Source organism: Aulostomus chinensis, chromosome 17 (genome assembly GCF_037954235.1).
Source record: "Aulostomus chinensis isolate RoL2024-O1b breed Wild chromosome 17, RoL_Achi_v1.0, whole genome shotgun sequence".
Taxonomy (NCBI): Eukaryota; Metazoa; Chordata; class Actinopteri; order Syngnathiformes; family Aulostomidae; genus Aulostomus; species Aulostomus chinensis.
Window position 1 is genome coordinate 3,787,545 of NC_141336.1, and position 21,246 is coordinate 3,808,790.

At 40.5% G+C, this 21,246-nt stretch overlaps 1 protein-coding gene across 1 annotated transcript in view; it reads right to left on the reverse strand.

The window, feature by feature from the left end:
- dnaaf9 (dynein axonemal assembly factor 9) overlaps window positions 1–20,336 on the reverse strand; it is a 32,855-nt gene extending 12,519 nt beyond the window's left edge. Inside the window, exons 1-31 of the mRNA XM_086182282.1 lie at window positions 20,156–20,336; window positions 18,772–18,851; window positions 18,489–18,614; window positions 18,279–18,403; window positions 17,920–18,016; window positions 17,678–17,784; window positions 16,229–16,306; window positions 15,879–15,980; window positions 14,935–14,990; window positions 14,715–14,850; window positions 14,193–14,274; window positions 13,021–13,057; window positions 12,846–12,930; window positions 12,685–12,761; window positions 12,470–12,514; window positions 12,293–12,338; window positions 12,084–12,195; window positions 11,783–11,853; window positions 11,558–11,605; window positions 10,695–10,785; window positions 10,462–10,565; window positions 10,025–10,168; window positions 9,338–9,423; window positions 8,981–9,082; window positions 7,561–7,678; window positions 7,345–7,433; window positions 7,113–7,247; window positions 6,759–6,884; window positions 2,377–2,414; window positions 1,075–1,210; window positions 251–337 (exon numbers count right to left, since the gene is read on the reverse strand). Coding sequence (XP_086038408.1) covers window positions 251–337; window positions 1,075–1,210; window positions 2,377–2,414; window positions 6,759–6,884; window positions 7,113–7,247; window positions 7,345–7,433; window positions 7,561–7,678; window positions 8,981–9,082; window positions 9,338–9,423; window positions 10,025–10,168; window positions 10,462–10,565; window positions 10,695–10,785; window positions 11,558–11,605; window positions 11,783–11,853; window positions 12,084–12,195; window positions 12,293–12,338; window positions 12,470–12,514; window positions 12,685–12,761; window positions 12,846–12,930; window positions 13,021–13,057; window positions 14,193–14,274; window positions 14,715–14,850; window positions 14,935–14,990; window positions 15,879–15,980; window positions 16,229–16,306; window positions 17,678–17,784; window positions 17,920–18,016; window positions 18,279–18,403; window positions 18,489–18,614; window positions 18,772–18,851; window positions 20,156–20,211 — 2,822 coding nt within the window. The 5' untranslated portion in view covers window positions 20,212–20,336. The remainder of the gene's footprint in view (window positions 1–250; window positions 338–1,074; window positions 1,211–2,376; window positions 2,415–6,758; window positions 6,885–7,112; window positions 7,248–7,344; window positions 7,434–7,560; window positions 7,679–8,980; window positions 9,083–9,337; window positions 9,424–10,024; window positions 10,169–10,461; window positions 10,566–10,694; window positions 10,786–11,557; window positions 11,606–11,782; window positions 11,854–12,083; window positions 12,196–12,292; window positions 12,339–12,469; window positions 12,515–12,684; window positions 12,762–12,845; window positions 12,931–13,020; window positions 13,058–14,192; window positions 14,275–14,714; window positions 14,851–14,934; window positions 14,991–15,878; window positions 15,981–16,228; window positions 16,307–17,677; window positions 17,785–17,919; window positions 18,017–18,278; window positions 18,404–18,488; window positions 18,615–18,771; window positions 18,852–20,155) is intronic.
- Window positions 20,337–21,246: the final 910 nt, after the last annotated feature.

Sequence of the window (21,246 nt, forward strand, 5' to 3'; positions counted from 1 at the left end):
GTTACTGGGCTGCAAGAAGGCAGCTGGTGATAGAACACAAGATGCCCCGAAGGGCTTTACAGCAATCAGCAGCCGATACATCCACCACTGCAGCTGAGTGGCAATTAAACTGCAGGGAGGGAGGTAAGGCAGGATTGAGGAACGTCAGGGCAGGAATCAACACCAGTCTGTTGCTCGGTGGCCACAAGTTTGAATAAGGACAGAGAAGGATATAGAACCAGCAGGGTGACACATAGGACGAGGGTCTTACCAGCCAGGGTAGAGGACATAGCGTGCTCTCAGCATCTGTGGCTCATTAAAGTTGCTCTCTGACAGTAACAGATTCACATCTTCATTCCTAGTAAAGGATACATAAGACTTACAGTGACAAGTAAACTTTACAATGATCAACATAAAAGTATAGAAACATATTCAATGTTTTGAGCACAAAAATCAAATCTTTTCAGTTTCTCCAGGAAAATTTTTGCCAAATCCCCTAAAGGTGTTCCAGAGATAATGTGCTGATGTCAGGTGGCAGTGACCTTGACCTTTGACCACCAAAATGTTTTCAGGTAATCTTTGAGACCCAGTGGACTTGAATGTATAGAATGTAGTCCCTCCGGGCCTTCATCTCGTGGTAAAAGAATTGGACAGATGTGACCTACATGTGAGGTGACAGTGACCTTTAACGTTTGACCCTCAAAATCATTTCAGTTCATACTTGGGCCTAAGTTGATGTTTGTGCTCAATGTGAAGCTACAGCATTAATGTAAATGAGGTGGATATATGTAGATGCAGACAGACAGACGAGCATACGTGCAACCCGAAAACATAATCCCTCAGGCCTACCAGTGCTGAGGCATAAAAATACCATCAGGTACTAGGTCTGTAATTGCACCAGCATTCTTTGAGTACAGAAAACACTGACCTCACTCATCACCCACATATACAACTGAATGGTCCTGTGACCCCACAGATTTACACACAGATTGAAAAGGCAGACGAGGATGCAATGAACAGAGAGCATCGTAATGGAAGATAAGCAGCTCTTAAGTGACCATCGGCAGCATTGATCGAGATTCTGTAGGCTCCTACCTGGTGACAGCTCCTCTCTCTGCCAGGATGAAGGCTGCCGTCGGGTTGGCAGAGCGTACCAACTGCTGAACATGCTGCATGAGAGGGTGCTTCTGCTCTGCTGTCAACCCGGTGAACACCACTGTACTCACAATACCTGACATGAAAGGAGGCACAAAAAAGAATATGAATTGCAGGAGAAACCGACTTAACGGCAAATACAACACTGTTAGGTGTGGGCACTAAAATAGTAATGCCAGTTACTCCAATCCAGTGTGGAATCTGGTATTCACACATTTTTTTGCTGGCATGCAGGATGGGTTTCTTTGAAAATTTTAATTCTGCTTGCTTCAAATCCACCTCTTGCATATCCAATGGCCAATGCACATGAGTAGTAAGCACCACTGTTTAGAGCTCCACAGTTAATTGAAATTTTCATCAAATTGTCTCCAGGTGTGAGGAAACATGTTTATTTGGTATAATCATCAACAGCTCGATAAGGCCAACTAGACACACGCCCGCCGTACCTCCTTGACTGTACGCTGCTCCAATCCAAGGATAAACTTCGCAGCAGAATTTACAGAGCATTCACAGAACGCCTACAACCGTTTGGCGCTGACTGAAGCGTGTACATGCCAGAGTAACTCAGTCCCCTGCCACATTATCTAGGTATGTTAGTCTAACTTTGAAAGGGACCATTTAGGACAGATTTCAGTCAGTGTTTGTATGTTTTTTTAAGTGCAATATTGGCAGACGAACAAAATAAATGGATTTTGTCTAACATCATGTTAACCTATTAACTGCTCTGTAGAACTGGCTTTCCCAAACTTTCTAGATACTAGTCCAGTAATAGACAAGAGACTTGCGCCCAAATTAAAAGGCAAACCAAAATGTAACTTGAATTTAAATGTAACTATGGCTTTTATCTTATGTTGCATGTTTGTGGGAGTGTTGGATAGTATGATAGCACAGCAGCACGTTTCACCCACCACAGAAGATAATAACGAAAGATATTAGCACCTAATAGTTTATTATCCCTTCACTAGGTGTTCATGTTGCGAGAATGTAATTCTTATTTTTGTCATGTACAGCTTCTCTGTTTACTTGTTACTTGAAAATACCTTCTTTACCTCGTACAACAGTTTGGGGTGTTTATAACAACACAGCAACATGATGTGCTGGAAGTATAAAACAGCTTTGGTGAACAGCCTACATGTCGATATCAGTGAATCAATCCCATGTTTCCTGCGTATTCCATGAACAAAACAACTGATTTTGTTGTTGGAAACTGAACAGGAGTACAATGTCATAGACAGGACTTACCTTGGCTACACTGCTCCAAGAGTTTGGGAAAAGAAAACCTAAAGGGAATGACAACAAAAAAGCAATGCAAATTTAGCATCAGCTTTTCAGACATGAATCAAGCACTTATGGAACACCTGCAGCAGTGTTTCAAAGACAGCTGGAATACTCTTGTGTTCTATGAATGCTCATCTACCTATGACACCTGAACAGTGTTGAAATTCATTAAGTCGACCAATATTGTAATATTATCTGCCAAAGATGTGTAGAAATGTACAGGCTGATCCAGTGTTTTGGTCCTTGGCAAGCTGTCCATTCGCAGCCATTTTTCATGGGATGACTTTGTGACAGTGACTGGCTGATGTAAAAGCTTTCTGTAATGTCATTTAATGTTAACATGATTTGAACCAATCAGTATGATACCCTCCCTGATATACCCACCGGAGCCAAAACTTCATGGCATCAATGTCCCACCCCAGCCTTCGCAGCAATCCTCCCCTGCAGCTCTGAGAGCCTGCAGGCTGGAGGATCAGTAATTTGAAAGGCATTTATCTTTCCTGTCCTGATGTAATGAACTGTCTACATCCATCACAAAGAATGGATCATGACTGACTGATAAGCTTCACTGAGGAGGGTATGATGGTCACACATGTGAATCTAGGGGATTAGAGGGCTGTACTGAGGGAGGTGACAGACAGGTCAGTCCTAAGCTAGGCTAACCACACCCAATTAGCACCACAGTGGGGGTCCATAGACCTCCTTACAATCTATAGCAACAGACAGTGACAGAGGGCTTGCTTAAGATTCCTAAAATGGAAATTTAGTGCTAACCACATTGCCACCCATGATATCACTGCTCAGCCAAAAAGGGCAGAATCAGGCTGGAGGACAAACGCAATATGCTTGTGATGCGGGATTCAAAACCTTCTCAACTACAATATGACACACACTTATATGCCACCCCAAAATGTACTTGTCACATTGACCTTGATCTTTGACCACCAAAATATTTTCATTTAATCTTTGAGTCCAAGTTGATGTTTATGGCCAATTTGAAGAAATTTGGTCAGGAGTTCGTGACGTATTGTGATTTTTTGAGGTGACAGTGACCTTGACCACCAAAATATTTTCAGTTCACTCTTCTGTCCCAGTGGAAGCTTGTGCCAGACATGAAGAAATTCCCAAAAGGCACTTGCTGAGGCCTTATCTTAATGAGAATAGGATGTACATTTGGAAAAGCCAAAACATGATGCTTGACAAAAACGTACTGACTGGGGGAGTTTGATTTCTGTGTTTTATCTTCCCATAAGCACTCTTTTATGATGGTTACTATGCAAAATCCAATTGAGAATAACACACCTATTGTTCATTCAAATACACTTCTAGGGGAGAACTGCAGCATGTAATAAAAATGTGCCCGACCACTCAACTGTGTATGTCAGTGTCACTCGCCAGCTCAGCTTGACTGTGCAGTGGAAAACAGCTTATTAACTGGAGTGGTATGTCATATGTATGGAGCAGCTCAGTCAGTCTACGACAGTGAGAATCTCTGTAAGCTACATCTAAAGCCTGTGACAAAAGGAGAGAGAGATTAAACGTAGAACTGATCCTCTCTGAAAAAAGGGACGTAGCCTTGAGTTTTAATAGCCAAAAGTATCGTATAACCTCTTCCTGGAAACCTCCAGCGCTTCAGCATTTATCAACATCCGGTCCTGTCTGTCATCGTCTGCTCTGCCTGTATGTTACTTGAAAACACAAGTCCAACAAAATCCTCAATTTGAATTCTCTAATTGGCCTCTTAAATCTCTTCAGTTTTACAAAATGAGCTAAAATTACTTAAATTAGTAAAATTCTACTCCTGCATTTCCCTATTTTGTCACAACCCATGTGGCTGCTTCAACATATCAGATTCCAGTCTCTGCTGGGGTTGAGATGAGCTTGCACAGACCAGTTTACTTTATTCTGACTAACACAGCAATTGTTGAGATTGTTATAGAAAGCTGAGATAAAATATATTTGTCAACTACTTTTTTCCATGATGAAGCTGTGATGATGACAAGGTGGAACTGGTATCATTAAACTGACTGTGACCCACTCTCAATATAGAAATTGTTGAACTTCAAATAGGTGGCTAAAATTGAGCTTGGTCAAGTGAAGCTCTGGGTCAGTTGGTATACATTTGACAGACAACTATTGTTGATATTAAAAGGCTGCATGTCAGTAAAATATTATCCATCTGCAGCATCTACTAGTTATCAGAATGAACACAATAATCATGTGGAGGAACTGTTCTGGAACAGCTGGGCACCACCTAACTGTCAGAGTAATCACGAACTGCTCCAACTAAAAATGGAGTCCCGTAAGAATCAATTTTGGGACCTATTTTGCTCAACATGCCTTTACATTACTGTTGCGACAGATCCATCATCACATCATCTCCTTCCATAGCTACATAGATGAAACACAGAGAAACCCATCCATCCATCCATCCATTCATTCATTATCTACTGCTTGTCCTTAAGGGTCATGTGGGGGGTGGTGGGGGGTGGAGCCTATCCCAGCAGCCTTCAGGTGAGAGGCGGGGTTCACCCTGGATGGGTCACCAGTCCATCACAGGGCCAACACATAGAGACAGACAACCATTGGCTCTCCCAGTCACACCTACGGTCAATTTAGAGTCTGGATTAACCTGGCCCCCTCTTGATGTCTTTGGACTGTGGGAGGAAACTGGAGTACCAGAGAGAACCCACACAGGGACAGGGAGAACATGGAGACTCACCCAGAAAGACCCCGTGCTCAGCCGGGGCTCGAACCCGGAACCTCCCCGCGAAACCCATCACTTGGTAAATATTCAGTAAATTAGTTTCCTTACATCGATTCCTTTATGAAATTAAAAGCTAGATGTGCCAAAACATCTTGAAATTGAACCATGACAAGACAAACGTTTTCATCATAAGGCCTGAAGTCTCAAAACACATTTGGCCTCTACTTGGCCCCCTCACTCCAAACATCAAATCATCTACCAAAAATTTGGGTGTTATCTTATATAGCAAACTGAGCCTGGAGCCACATGAAAAGAAAACAGTCCAGTCATGTTTTTATCAACTGAGAAACACTTCCAAAATTAGATCACTTCTTTCCTTCAGTAGCACAGAGAAAATTATACATGCTCTTGCATCCTGCTCAATTAATGCAATGCTTTGGTCACGTGCCTCAACATTTGGAGCAGCTCCAAATTGTCCAAATATCAGCATCTATACTGTTAAAAAAAACCAAAAAAACCAAAGGGATTTCACACATCACATCAACTTTGGCCTGCAGTCTATTTAAGAATCCATTTGAAACTGTTTTTCATCACATATAAGGGATTAAATGATCTATCGGTGGAGCTCCTCACACCATACAGTCTGAACAGGCCCCACAGGCCAGCCGGATCTCCTGACTGTTCCAGAATACAGATTTATAACCCAGGTTGATGGTGCCTTTCAAGCCTTCCACTGAGCATCGGATCAGCTGACTCAGTTGCTCCTTTAAATCTCAAACCTTAATCTTTACAGAATGCTTGTTCCCTAACCTGACCACTCACAGACATCAATACTGTGGACAACATGAGCTTTTTTTGTTATTTGTATTGAACATACATAACCAGCAACTTCTGTTACGTTAGTTAATTACAGGATTTACACAAATTTTTCCACAATAAACCTCCATGGCATCCCCACCTGTGAGCAGCATGGCTCAGGGGTGGAGTGGCCATCCAGCAACCAAAGGGTCGCTGGTTCGATCCTCGACCCTGGTGACCATGTCGAAGTGTCCTTGAGCAAGATACTGAACCCATAATTGCTCCTGATGAGTAGGTTGGCGCCTTGCATGGCAGCCTCCACCATCAGTGTGTGAGTGTGTGTGTGAATGGGTAAATGAGATAACACTGTAAAGCACTTTGAGTGCCGCTAAGGTAGAAAAGCGCTATATAAAATTAGTCCATTTACCATTTACCCAAGGAAATGTTCATGACTGTATATTCTCAGAAACATCGGTTTACAGGTAAGAACAATAATATATCAAAGTCAAAATTTAACAGTGTACATAGTCCCTAAAACTACAATATAAACATGAAGTGCAGTAAATCAGTAAAAAAAAAAAAAAAAGATTTTTCTCAACACTGACTGCAAAACATTTAATTTAATATACATGCATTTGTGAGGCAAATTTCCATGACTTTTCCCAATTTTCTGGTTAAATTTTTTTTCAAAATGTTCCTAGGTCTTAAAAATTGCCATTTCCAAATTCAGTGAGTTTTGCAGAATTTCCCTGACTGTATAAACTCTGTTATTATCAATGGGATGCATTAGCTCTATTATGTATTGTTAAATAGAATAAGCCCATCTTCCATGACCTATTACCTGTGCTCCATAAAGGAGGCAAGGGGATCCACACAGGCTGCCACAGCACCAATGGTGAAACAGGCCTGGACCACAGGGTCAGGGTGGAATAGTACAGCCTGGACGACATCCAGAACATCGGTGTATCTGCACCAGTAGGAACATTTACAAAGTTTTAGTCCTCACACCAACAAAGAAATCTCTGATGAATACAATTTACAATTTCATAACAAAAAGTACTTCAAATGTTTGAAAGACGTACTGGATAATCTATGTCATGATTTGAGATAAGACAATCTGGGTTAATTATGCTAGCTGTTCCAACTACACTTGTCTCATCCTTTCTGATGACTGCTCATCAGTGGTCTTTCTTACCCAGGAGTGAGCACCAACAGACGAGGTTTCACTCCAGATCCTCTCTGGCTTTCCAGAAAGCTAGACAAAAACTGCTGCAGGTGAGAGGCCGAGAAGCTGTTGCAACTGTCAGCTTCAGGCGTGTACACCACCCACCTGCAAGAGCAGAGAAAATCAATATGCATTTTTTTTTTAACTTGTGGCCTCGTCTTTAAAACAATAATACAGAAGAAAAAAAGCAAAAGCAAATCACCTTCCACAGTCTTTGTTCAGCTGGACCAGGAAGTTGCAGAGTCTCTTCTTGTGGCTTCCTGGCAGTCCAGTGATAATGGTAACAACAACCTTTTCACACGTAAAATATGACATCAGATGTGCACTGAATTACTTACAGTAAACATAAATTATCTGATTTGCCCTGCCCTTAGTTTTACATGAGGTAGATCCACTGCATCCCAGTTTGTATGCTTACCTTGTCTCCCTGGCTGTTGACTGAGTTCCTCAGCTCTGCAGAGGGGAAGAGTGCCCCCAGGTGGTCAGAGAGAATGGGCTCTTGGCCAATACTACTGAGAGAAAAGTGCTGCAGAAACCTGGTGCGAGGACAGAGGATTCACTATCAGTAAGAAGTAAAGATGCACTGATTGCTTTCTTCTTTCGATTTCCGATTTTTTTGTTAGCCTGATGTGCCGATACTGACTTTTGCCAATTCCAATTTTCTGTCTCAGAACTCCACTTGACAGAATGTAAAAGCATAAAAAAACACCTTTTTCGAAGGAAACTTTTATTTTCATAATGACAGAAAATATTACTCTTACAGTTTCCCCTAAATTGCACTAGGCTACTTGATCCTTTCTTACTTTAACAACCTAAATTAATTAATTAATTAATTAAGTGCTCCCCTACTGTAAAGAGGAACTAATAAAATTCTTCAGAAAATGATTTGTGTGTAACCAGCTGTCTTTGAATATCTTTTACTTGTTAAACAAAAGCAGTGGAATGCAGCAGCCAATGAAGGAGAGGAGAGGCTGCAGGCTAGTTCTTGTCTCCGAGCTCTCCCTACTAGCCTTAGCCACTTTCCCTTTGTTGCTCTCCTCACACAGGGCAGGGATTGATTTTGAAGTGTCTGATTAGGTTTTTTTGTTCGTTTTTGTGCCTTACTTGTTTTACAAATTGCAAGCTTTATATCCTCATTGATCACAGTGAAGATCTCCCAAACTGCACCAGAATTTCAACCGGGCACAACTGCATCATTTTCTGGCTGCAACGCCAAACAGGTCAGTCCTCCACACAGCATCAGTCTCCAGCACGTGTCAGATTCTGCTGATTTGGTTGTTGTCTCTTAATTTAAGTATTTCTATCTCCTGTTAGTAGAGTACATGTTTATACTGTGTCATTTTCAGGTCTGTTTATGTGATCGGAAGCCTGCACATGGTGATTCATTTTGAAAATTGACTGGATATTCTATTCCATTCATGTTGAGATTTCCTGTCTGGCTCCATCTGCTCTGTGCTGATTTACTCAGGGCCAGTCATGTGTTGTTAACCGGTTGTTGACTGTTAACTTGTTGTATGAGTACCAGTTTGTACATTAGATTAGAATTGTTAATTCATTCATGATGACAACACTGAAAATAATGAAATGAGCCTCCTTGAAGGAGAAAAATCCTGTCCACCACTAGTGAACAGAGTGCACTGGCCTTAAATTCTATTTTGAGAAGACACTCTGATGGTGAAGCAATATCCTGCATCAGATGTTATTACTTCTTTGGCACTCTTAAGTGTGATAGCAGGAGTGTAACCTGGTAAAGATTGCACTGAGACAGCCAAGTTGCCTAGGAAAACAAATTTGCGGTTAGGAGTCAGTGTTTGGTGAAAGTAGGTGTTGGTACTTACATGTCCTGCTCAGGCAGCTGCGAGTATGACATTTTCAAGCTGCCTCTGCGTTTGGCCACTGGTGGCTCCTGACTATCATGCAGCTTCTGCAGTCTGGTGTGCCTTTAAAAAAAAAAAAATAGTAATTGCAATTGTGTTGTTGGATGGTTTCAAGAAAAAAGCTGACTACGGCGATGCATCATACTATTCTATTTCAAGATGTTGACATGGGGGTTCACTTTGTACAATATAGTCAGGTCACCTCACTGATAGTAGGAATTATAAAAAATCGTGTGCCACAAATCAATAAAAAAAACTAGTTGTGTTTCATAAATCATATTTGATCAAAAACGGACAACAAGGTCAGTGACGTCCTACATGTTTCTCTGGTTCCAGATCAGTTGCTCTTTGTCCACCAGTTGGAGTGCGATTCCAGATTCAGGGTTTTGCCACACTGACAATACCTGGAAACAAAGAGTTGAAAAGGTTCATTCAACACAATTATGTAGACACAGGGTTAAAAGCATATGTATCATCATGATGGATCCTCCTGCAGTAAACTCAAAACCAAATCCATTTCTGTCTTTACTTGCCCTTGGCTCTCTCCAGCTATCAATGACGGGAACACTCAGCTGATACTTTGATCAATATTTCTGACAGATTTGAGTAACTTACTTGTTTTCCATACAAAACAGACATCTTTATTCAAATAATATTTGAGGAGGCAGTAGTCTGTGTCTTAAGAATCATACAAAACTATGGACATGTTTGTAAAAGTCTGCTCTGAAGATTAATTTTCCAGGGTTTTTTCCTACTTTCCTGACAAGCTAATGTCAGTAAGTACAAGATAAATAAGGATTTTCAGAAATGTGAATCATGCTGTGTTACTCCAGTGGAGTCCCTGAATAGAAAAATAGAGCTGGAAATAATCATAATAGGTCCCTTTTAATGTATTCGGTTGCTGACAGTGATGAAGAGAGAATGAGTCAGCTATCCTGACTCATATGTCACTGGTGCACATGTCTCTTACATCTCACAGCCTCAGGTGACAGGCTAAGGTCCTACCTTGGAGTAAAAGGCCCTGTGGCTTTTTGACCTGGGCTGGAGAGCAAAGACCAGGCACTGGTCTGAGCTGTGGAGAGGAAATGGGAGATGGGGCAACAGGGTGCTCTCGTATTCCATGAAAAGAGAAGCTACAGCACTGGAGTCCTGTAAAGAAGGGGGTACATGCTCAGTCATGCATGTTGGGAAAGAACTGAAAATGCATACATACAGTTTAGCGAGATTATATATGACAACTAGTGAAGACCTGTCATTTAGATGAGCGATGAACAAAGATAACAAAACAGATGTGTTGTGGAAAAAGATATACAGCACTGTATGTACTCTATTGCTGAACGCCATATCACACATGAAAAAAAAAAGATATTTCACATTTTTCCAGTCATATAATTAAAATGCATGTGGCAGAAAATAGATGGATGGGCAATTAACATACATACCGGATCATAGAACTTGATGGCACGGATGTGATCCTTGGAGATGGTGAGGCTGCCATATTGAGAGTGGACAAACAAGAGCCCACGAGAGAAGAAGATGATCTTTCCTACGATGGGAAATTGTATCAACGACCAAAGAGTTCACAGAATAAACATTTTTGTCATATAAGGTATATATTGGCACTAATATCATACAAAACTTTTGGCAAGATGACCTGCAACATGAGAAGTATTACCTTCTTCAGGGGTGGAAAGCTGACTGTTGGAGAACACATAAGCAGCATCTGCTACAGTCAGAGCAGTTCCCAAGCAGGTGCCTTCCCCTTTCTGTTTGAAACACAAGAGAAGCTCATAAGACTTTTCCTGCAAGCAAAGTTAAGTCTCAAGTCTTTGAACAGTGAAGCCAAGTCAAGTCTTTAGCCTTTGGTCAAAAGTCCAAATTCTTTCAATGATGTCTTTGTCTTGGTTTCACTTTATCCAGCAGGTGGTGGCATGGTAACTCATCCCAGCTAACACCAGTTTATCAAGTGAACATCCTCTATAGCTACTAGCGAGCTAACATATAGCTAATTCAGCTGAGCTAATGTTTGTCATGTTTGCTAATCTAAAAGTTAACTTTCACATGAATGGCCAATTCAAATTAGCTCTCAGAATCCTGATATGTAGATGGATGTGGTCAATCAAGGATCCCTCATTTTGACACCACATGCGTTCTTTTGTTTTTGCTTTGCAGTCAGTTTTCATAGTCATAGTGTGACAGCTGGTGCAGGCGAGCTGCAGCTGCAGCTCATCGTGGTTGTGTTTCTGCAGCATCTCTAAGTCCGGGCGCAACAGACAGATGCACAAGGACACCCATGACAGAGCAGAATAGTAACTTAATGTAGAGATAAATCCTAAATATGCCCAATTAAGACTGTTGATGAAACCCAACTTGAGTGTCCAGTCTCAAGTCTTTTAAGGAGTCCAGTTTAGACTCAAGACACGTATGTACAACACACCCAAGTCCCCATCTCTGGGTCAAATCCACAAACATACTGCACATAAGCCAGTAAAAATGTAGTGAATATATGAAAAGTATATCAAACTCTGACTCTCTGACCTTTGAGAGATGCTGGGCTTGCTCCGATTGCTTGACATCTGATTCCATCTAACAAAAAGAGAAAAACTGAATTTTAGCAACAACAAATATTATGATTTTTATTCAATTTAGAGTAAATGTATAAAATAAAAAGGGTTTTTTTCAATATAAGTGAAGCTCAAACAATCTACATGAAGCACCATATGTTTATATCCTGTTGAGGATAAAATATATTATCAGACGTACCAGCCAGCAAGCATAGCGAGGCACAGTAGTCGTCAGGATGGTGTAGCAGCTGTCTGAGGACACAGTGCCATCTGCAGGAGAAGGAGCAGTTTGGTATAGATCACAAAGCTGTAATGCTAATAAAGACAGACAAACCACAGGCTGACCCAAAATAAGCTTTCTATGGATTCTAAGTCTTCTGTTGTTGCAAATGACTTTTTCTTTTCACACCGACCAATGGCTTTATCCTGCTTTTGTAGATCAAAATTTCACTGTGAAACCAATCAAAAATCAATTGTAATTATACAAATCAATATTGTACCTTTCTGTTGAATATTGATGCTGGACTCCAAGAAAGACTCAGAGAAAGTCACAGAGCCCAGGGCCGGTCCATCCCGCTGCAGGTCTGGGATGTCATGCACTACCATGGAGGCCTTAGGGGGACAGGAAGAAACAGGGGTCTCTGCATTCAAAATGACTGGCAAAAATGACCGCCTTGTAGAGCTTACGTTGGGAATAAAAAGTGCTTACATTTTTTACAACATAGCGGCTTTCTTCATCAGTCAGAGGCACAATCCTAAAAATGAGGAAAACATGGAAGACTTTTAGGAACAGAAATCACTTATTTAGTATAACATTAAAACAAGCTTTTTTGTTGTGTTGCATAAGCACATAAAATTGTATCTGGAAGCATACAAACAAACCTACCGTCCTTGCTTATTCACTGCTTGAATGTTGAATTCACATCTGGACCTGAAGAGATAAAATACAAAAAAATCAAATATTTCATTTCATGCTTGGTTGAAAGTTTTGACGAGGCAATTTTATGTCATTTCATTATCAAATTCAACAGAGCAAACAAGTGAACAATAGAAAAGCAGCCTACGATGCAGTGAACAGCAGATGCGTCAGTTTGTGATTACCTGAGAAGACTGCGGTACTGACTTAAATTCAGTGAGTCCAAAGTCATTAGGAAGGTGTTTTCTGCTACATCTTTAGCCTGAAAAATGAATAATTCCCATTGAGCAACTGTATAATGCTGCATGTAGGACAGAGACAATTTAGCAACTTTGTTTCATTTTACCTTTGTGTCACTGGAGGTACATGAGTAGCATTTAATTCCAGAAAGTACTGCTTGAACAGCAGCTGAATAAATTTGTGACAAAAGCCTGGAAAATGAGAAAACATCACATCTATCACTCCAAGAGTTTAAGCTAGTTTACAGAGGAAATATGACAACGAAATGTAAAATTACGTACAAGACTTCCGTTTTCTTTTGCTTCGTGTTTTCATTTCCTGTGGGTGAAATACAGTCAGTGTAAACAAACCATGGACTATCAACACCAATTCTGATTCTGGACCCAACCATCTAGAAAGCAAACCAAGACTTCAAACTAGCATGTCTGACAGAAGCTACACCCTACAGCATGTTGCTCCTCAAATAAGAAGTTTTAAAATAGAAATTTATGACACGTATAGTGTCAAAGGCATGAAGTATTTTTTGTAGGCCAACTGGGAGGTAAGTGTCGCCATGAGTTCCTTCAACCAAAACCAAATGGGATTGTAACACTGGATTTTATGACTGCTGAAAATAAGCTCTGCAGCAAACAAATGTTTAAGATAAACTTCAGAAATGAAAACCCCTTATATGATTATTGAAGCGTACGCACTATTTCTAGAAGTACCACACTACAGTTGCGCGATGAACAAACTAATCCGTAGAGGCACGTGTCACCACAACAAAGCTTCAAAGTCTGTGACCACCTCTGCTGTCTTGTTTAAGCACTTTTTCCCAACCACTGTTTTGTACAAATACAGTAAAAAGCTACAAAATTCACAACTGCAGTATTTACTGAGATATTTTATGCTGTAGAACAACAAATTCAAATTTCTTAAGCTTGTGTTAACCCTGATCTTATTTCAGGCAAATAACCAAAACCCATCGACTCTGAGGTGAGGGAACCGGGTGTTCAACAAAGCAAACTGACATCCAGGTTGTGCAATTCATTCCTGTGACACTTTATTGATTAATTTTTAAAATGAATTCTTAAACTGTAATAGCTAAACAAACAAGTTAGGCTTTTCAGTTTGTCTGATGGGAGCGGTGTACTTCTATCTCGAGAGACAAAGCTGTCAACACAACCTTGGTAATAGCCCACATGCCTGAATATTTTCCATCTCAGGTCCATTTTATGTTTGTAAATAGAAATGTTGTGAGTTGGCTGCTCTGTTGCCAAAGTAAAGGTTATTGTTCCAACGTTCAATACCGGCTCTAAATGCATCTTGTGTAGATATTGACTCCTGCTGCTCTGCTAATGGTTTTTTACAGCACGAGCTGTGTAGTCCGTGTAACAAAAGGAGCTGCTGGCTATGACTCATGAAGTCTATATGTACTGTGTGCACATGCACAGGAACATGAATGTGACCTCACCAAGGTACGGGTTGTGGGTGGTTCCGAAGAAATAGGTTCGAGAGCAGCTTAAAGGTCCTTTGGGAGCCACACACTGCAAAATCTGAACAACAAAGAAAAGGACTGAGCTGCAACCAAAATCATGATAAATGAGCCCACTTCACAAACCAGAGGGCACTCAGAGAGCGAGAGAGACATCCAGATAAATTCCAAAATCGAATCAATTCTTTCTCAACCTACATTCTATCTTCATATTGTTTTTTTTTCTATTTTCCACAAATTCAAAATACACAAAAGTTACAACAAATAACAGAAATCTGCAGAACAGGAGAGACAGAAAACCCAAGATGTATTTGAAGCCTCCACATGAATACTTTGGCACCGCTGTCCCCTGAGCACTGCTCTGTACACCACCAACTTCTGCTTCATCTGTGCTACTGCACCAGGTGGTGCTACAGGCCAGTCTTTCTCTGATGATTAACCAATCAAACATTTGTTGCAGACACTATTCCTGCGCACCACCAGCAAAGTCATTCTTCTTACCATGTGTCTGGCTGTAGACGCTCGTGGCCCAGTGTTGCGGACCTGATGACTCTCTGAGGGAAAGTTGAATGAATAGCTCTCCAGATCCTCTGACCACGAATGGCTGCCAAACAGCACAAAGGGCTGCCTATCTTTACTGCAGTTTAAAACACAACTGATCAGTGGTTCCAAAAATGATGCCTGAATAGTTTGAATATTGACGCTGAAGCATAAAGAATACCTTTTATCAGTGATGTTGCTGGAGATCAGCCCATGAGAGTAATAAGTACGGAACGCCTGTGGAGTAATGACAACACACGACTATTGAGCAAGAAACAAAAATGTGAATGTACAATAACGTCTGTCACTACAGTTCAACTCTGCCTTGTTTACACAACCTCCCATGTGAAGTACTAACAGGTGAAGGCTCACAATACCCAGTGCTCGTGACTGAGGAGCAAGAGAATGGAGAAAATACAATATCACTTTAAGCTCAGTTCTTTAATATTCTATTTTTGATTAAGCCTGCAACAAATGCCTCTGATCCTGTACTTTTTGCAGGTTGCTTTTTTAATTTGGGCAATAAACATGAGTATGTTTAATATGTAAGATGTTAAGCACATGAAATAAATGAAAAGAATATGACAGACAGCTGGGCTGTTGGGCTCCTTAATCCATTTAACTATAAGATTTCTAAGCTCTGTGTGTGTGTGTGTGTGTGTGTGTGTGTGTGTGTGTGTGTTCTTTGCATTTCATGGCTTGCATACAGTAAAGGTTTGCTATAAGTCTGTTTTCTTTGTCAATCAAAATTTGTCACAGAGGATTAGATGCATTACAGGCTACTTGCCATCTTTAGTTTAATAAGCTACACTGACAATGAGACAACAAGACAAAGTGGAGAGCATGATGACTTGAGCTGTGTGTGTGTGTGCATATCTCAAGAGAGAAACATTTCATTTTCATTTCAAGCTAAAGGAAAAAAACAATGGGAACAAGACAAGATTCTCCAGCTTTCATTTCCACACATACTCAAAGACTGGGAAATCGGTTCACAATTTTCCTGGTTCTCTCAGACGACTGGGAACTCTGGGTGTTGGGGTGAAGGACCTTCAATGTGCACTTCAATAGAAAATGATCCTCTTTCAAGACAACTTCTGTTGATTGACTGTGTGGCTACAAACATACCTCTCCTGCCTGAGCTTCAGACAGCTCCAAGATGGACAGATGGCTCTCCAGGTCCATGCTGGCAAAGAAGCTGTTCCACTGCTTCTCAAAATTAATCAAGTCCTGAAAAAGAAAAAAGTCTCAAAATGACTGGCCAGGTTCCATCATCACATAACAAATGAGAGCTCCAGAACAACAATTATTACCTCTCTGAAAACAGAAAAATTGGACGCTTTGTAAAAGTAGGATTCATGGCAGAGGTGTTGTATTACACTGTACTTTATGAAGTGGCCAGTGAGTGTATGAGAATGGCACTGTGAAATACAACCTTTTGTGTTAACCTGATGATGAATATAAAAATGAAGTGATACCTCAGTAAGTAGATGATCCAAGGACACTGGGTCGAGTCTGTTGTACACTTGCCACAGCCTCTCACTCATGTCCATTAGCTGGAAAAAGACGTTCATCAGTAAAAATATGTTACAATGAGAAACAAGCTCAAAACAAGAGAGCAGAGCTGGACCGAGTCCTAAAACTCAGAAATAAGTTGGCCTTGTTGAACGTCCACTCTCCCATCTCAAAGTCTAGGAGATTTTTGAATGAGATTTGGTTAATTGCAATAAATAAGATCTGTGGTTAACAACAGCATGTTATATTTCAGTTTTTTGTTCTAGTACATAAAATACATCAGTTAATATCATTCTTGTGAATTTTGAAGCTTTGTCTCACACATGGTCATTGCTAGCAAGAGGCTATACGATACCACTATGAGGATCCTAGTATTTCCACCTGTAGTCCCTTTGTTTCCCCTCCCTCATGTGGGTGTGTGTGTTCCTTGTCTGTCTCTCCTGTCTGTCTGTGGAACTGTGTGTCCTGCAACTGATCTCAATCAAGCTACTGCACCTATACTCCTGCAGGAGAAAACCCTGGTTCCTTCAGCCGCTCCCCACCAGATCGTCCATTTACCACATGTGGTATATCGTTCAGGCCCTCACGAGTGTGCACAGTTTTCAGTTTTTTGCTTGACTAAACTAAAATGCCTTGCTGTGTTCGGTTCACCGGATAACTCCTCCCAGCTCATACTCAGTGCTTCTCTGTGAACCATGATTCTTCGCCTGTTTCAGCTCAGCCCGACTCCATGAGCAATACTCTGTGGATCCTGAACTGCCCCGCCAGTGTGCTCCAAACCCCACATAAACCTATCAACAGCTGAGCTCACTCACTCCTCTCCATTTAGAAAATACATCTCATCAGTACTTGAATCCATTTCCTGACTCTGAGGCCATGTATGTTCAGTAGGTCCATACCCACGAACTTAATAAGAACTACAGAGGTTGCTGCAGTCATCAACATCAACATACCACAACAGAAGAAGCTAGGTGTGTTGGCATCCGTGGTGTTGTATAGTCATAGCATAGCATGAGCTTTTTACTTTAGCAACTGTGGATATGTTCAAAAAAATCTTAAAAGTGGTGTTTATTTGCAAAATAACTACATCAAATCTTGTTGAATACAAGCTGTCCAGGCTGCACCCCACCTCTCACCCAATGTCAGCTGGGCTAGCCCCCCCGACCCTTAACAGATAAGTGGTATAGAAAATGGATGGATTTTGTTGAATAAAACATTTAAGTCTCAAAAAAGTTTTTTGCCAGAGCTGATTTTTTTTGCAATAATCCAGAATCCAATATAGAAGTAGTACTGGCTTTGGGTCGAGGAGACACAAACTAATCCTAACTTCTCAGTTAGCCTACAAAAATATGTCATCCTGTAGCACTCTTTGCACATTACTGCTACAAATGTCATAAGAATTTTGGAGGTACCTTGTATTTCATGGTAAAAAAGCTTCCTCCACCGATGCCTTCCAGGGCAAATGCTTGAATAAGGGGCCACTTTTCCACCATGAACATGTCAAACTTCTGGATGTGTCCTATAAAACGGGATTGCACAATAAGTACAAGTTGTTAGGAGGTTGAAACATCCTGACATTTGTATCGGTCAACTGGTTCATGCAATTTGACCCTAACAAAGGTGAAGCACATCATTAAATTGTAATCATCTCTACCTATGGCGCTGTAAGGAACTCCGATCCGATGGCAGTCCTGCACCATTGTGACAAAACTGGAGATTTTGAACTCCTCTGCAGCTTCTTCATCTTCATACTGGAGAGGATGAAAAACTGGAGTAAACTTTATCTCTGGAATATAAATCACCGTAAAAAGCACTGCTACTGTAGGGGGTTGGATCATTTTTGAAGCAATAAGGAGCAACTGCTCCAAAGGGGACAAGTAAACTGTACACAACATAAAAGTGCATCAGTAAAACCTAGAACTGATGAAAAGACATGTGCTGACTCTTATTTCTTGCCAAAACAAATTAAGTCACACAGAAGTGATCGGTCTTAGAGAAAAAGGAGCTTTTAACCTCTGCTTCGGTCATGCAGTAAAGATGCAGGTTCCTCCAGTGAGACACGTAGGGCAACAGGTAGCTGAAGTTCATTGGGTTGCAGTACAGATGAACACACTCCGGCTTGATCAGGAGGATAACATCTGGCCAGTAGAAAAACCGGGGTTCAAATTAAAATTAAAGCACAAAAAACAATTTAAAAATGAAGAGAATAATCTAAAAACTCACCATCCAGCATTTCTTCAGTAAATTCATCCAGGACAGACTCCAGATTCGGAAGATTCCTTCCATATAGTCCAAAGAAAAGGTACTTGGCAAGCTCAGTGCAGCCTTCATTATATCTGCTGTCAATTCCTGAAATACAGCACACACAAATAATTGTTCTTTGCTTTGAAACAATCCATTTTCTTATTTTCCATCTACTCTGAAGACTATTCTGCTTCTCATCTCAGTTAAAATGCCAGAAGAAATAAAGTCTTCAGTCTAAAATTTGTCCAGTAGCTTCACGTACCAAGAGAGCACAGGATACCATCTGGATTGGCAATGCCACCATCGAGGAGCATGGACTGAATCTGGCGCAGCCGACAACAACTGAAAATAAAAAGTTATAAAATTAATTTACAGTCATTATTTAAAAATCTTGATATGAGTCAGTGAATTACTGAAATTGGCTTTGGGTGAAACATTGGTTATTCTTTATCATTGTTTGTCTGTATTTACTTTTTTTTAACGCCTGTAGGCAAAGACTGAGCTACATTCTTTAGCTTAATCAGGAACCCATTAATGTCCCCAAAGTTGTCACATATCAAAAAATGATCATTTTACAATTCATAAATGTCTTCCACCAACAACAAAATGCTTCAGTTGTACAATTATCAGTGCTCAGCTGATATTTGACATTTTTTAACAACACATCAGCCAACGCCTGAGCTCTTGGAAGTTGATGAACAAACAGGCACATCTGCAAGCAGCTTAATTTGATGCCATTCTACAGGTGGAGTCACTCTGTGTACAAAATCACCCATGCAAGAGTTAACTTGAGCAAAATGAGATGCCGCTGGGTGCCACTCTGTATACACATTTTTGTTATCTGTCAGAAACAGGATGATGCCGCTTTTATGCTTATATAGTGTTAAAACTTAATTTTTCCCTCATGAGTTTTTATTTCACTTTATTTTGAAGAAAAAGTGTAGTTTTGATGACCTATGGAGATACTACATCATTTCATAAAATAAATAAGAGCACTGCAATACAAGTGCATCTATTATATGTTTTTAATCCAAAGCAAAAAAAAAGAAAAAAGTAGAAGGTATGAATATCGACATGGGAAAAACCCATTTTGGTCAGCCCCAAACGCTTGTAAAAAGCCGTTACTTTACAAATGTCACTGAAGTAATTATGAGATACTAAGAATCTCATTGTTGTCAATTATATTACAAATCCGATGTTAATTTCATAAATATGCATGCATAAGATCTCTACGTTTTCCGAATGATTCAGGAGATAAGAGCCTCTTAATTAAGAGATTATGGGATAAACGGAATCAAGCTCGTCACATATGTCATGATTAGTGTTACAAATGTGCTTTTTAGTCTCCAATCATTGAGTTAATGTCTGTTGTTGCACTGATTGAAAGTGGGGAGCTTAGATGTTTCCAGGCGGGTGTTGCAGCATGTTTGAAAAGAGATGTATAGATGTAGCCGTTTAACCAAGTTAACTATATCAATATTGATAATAAAGCTTATTTAAGTGTAAGTGACCCAAGTATCCACCCTGTTTTCACGTAAATCAGCGATAGCAGTCGTTGGAGCGTCGACAATTCACGGACGGACAGCTGCTGGCGTTAGCTCGGTTAGCTTAACGGATTCGCGAACACAACTCGATATTAACAATACCTGACGGCCGTGTTGACTCCCGAATACTTTCCGTTAACTCGTCTTATACCAGCCATTGTAATAGTTGTCACGACGTACACAATTCACGTTTCAAAACGAGTATCGTTTGGTACTTTCAGGCCGAATAACTAGCCACATCTTCTCCATCACCCTGGAGAATGTCTACACAAGCATAGCAACGGGCTAAACCATTTCATGTTAAGGGGAGATGAGAATGTTTTCATTCGGGTCATTCGGGTCGTTCTGAATAAATATATCCTTCAAAACCTAAACATGGTACAGTACTTAACTCTGAATAAACAATTAACGTTATATGTTGTTAAAGTAAGCGCTGAATACATGAATGCATCCGGACTCCCCGGATAATGTCCCCCAGTTTAAGCAGTCGTAGCGTCTTGTTGTGGGTCGTTTGACAGCGGCGGCGCGCAGCAGGACTGAGCACCATGGTGCAATCCCTGCGTAATCTCAGCCATTGTGTGAGGGAACTCCCGCACCTACTCTCACTGACCAATTTATTAGGTACAGAAAGATAGATCATTTGTATCTATTGCAGTATAATACAACTATTATTGAATGAATCAACAAAAAAATACATAAATTGTAAAAGACCAAAACCGCCCTCGAACAGGATTCAGTTCAAACTGAATTTTGTAATCCACAAAAAGGGAAGATTTAGAGACGCATTCATGTGTCTCATCCTCACCCGCTGCCCTACTCACATCTCCACTGCCTACCAATCCTTCTAAGTTCACTAAGAACCCAGTGACGCTTTCCACACTTAAGATTTTTTATCAATTTAGGCGGCACTTTAGATTTCTGTCAGCTTCTCTCTTGATGCCCATACTTAATAATCATCTATTCCTTCCATCCGTCAACAATACCTCATACACGCTCTGGCAAAATCTAGGCATTAGGTTTTTTTCGTGAGCTCTACAAAGATGGTACTTTTGTTAATTTTTCAGATTTACACTCAGATTTCAATTTGCCGATATCAAATCTCTTTATGTTCTTTCAAGTTAGACACTTCGCGTCTTCTCTCTTTCCATGTTTTCCCTCCATCATTGATCAACCTTGGGATGATTTTCTAACCT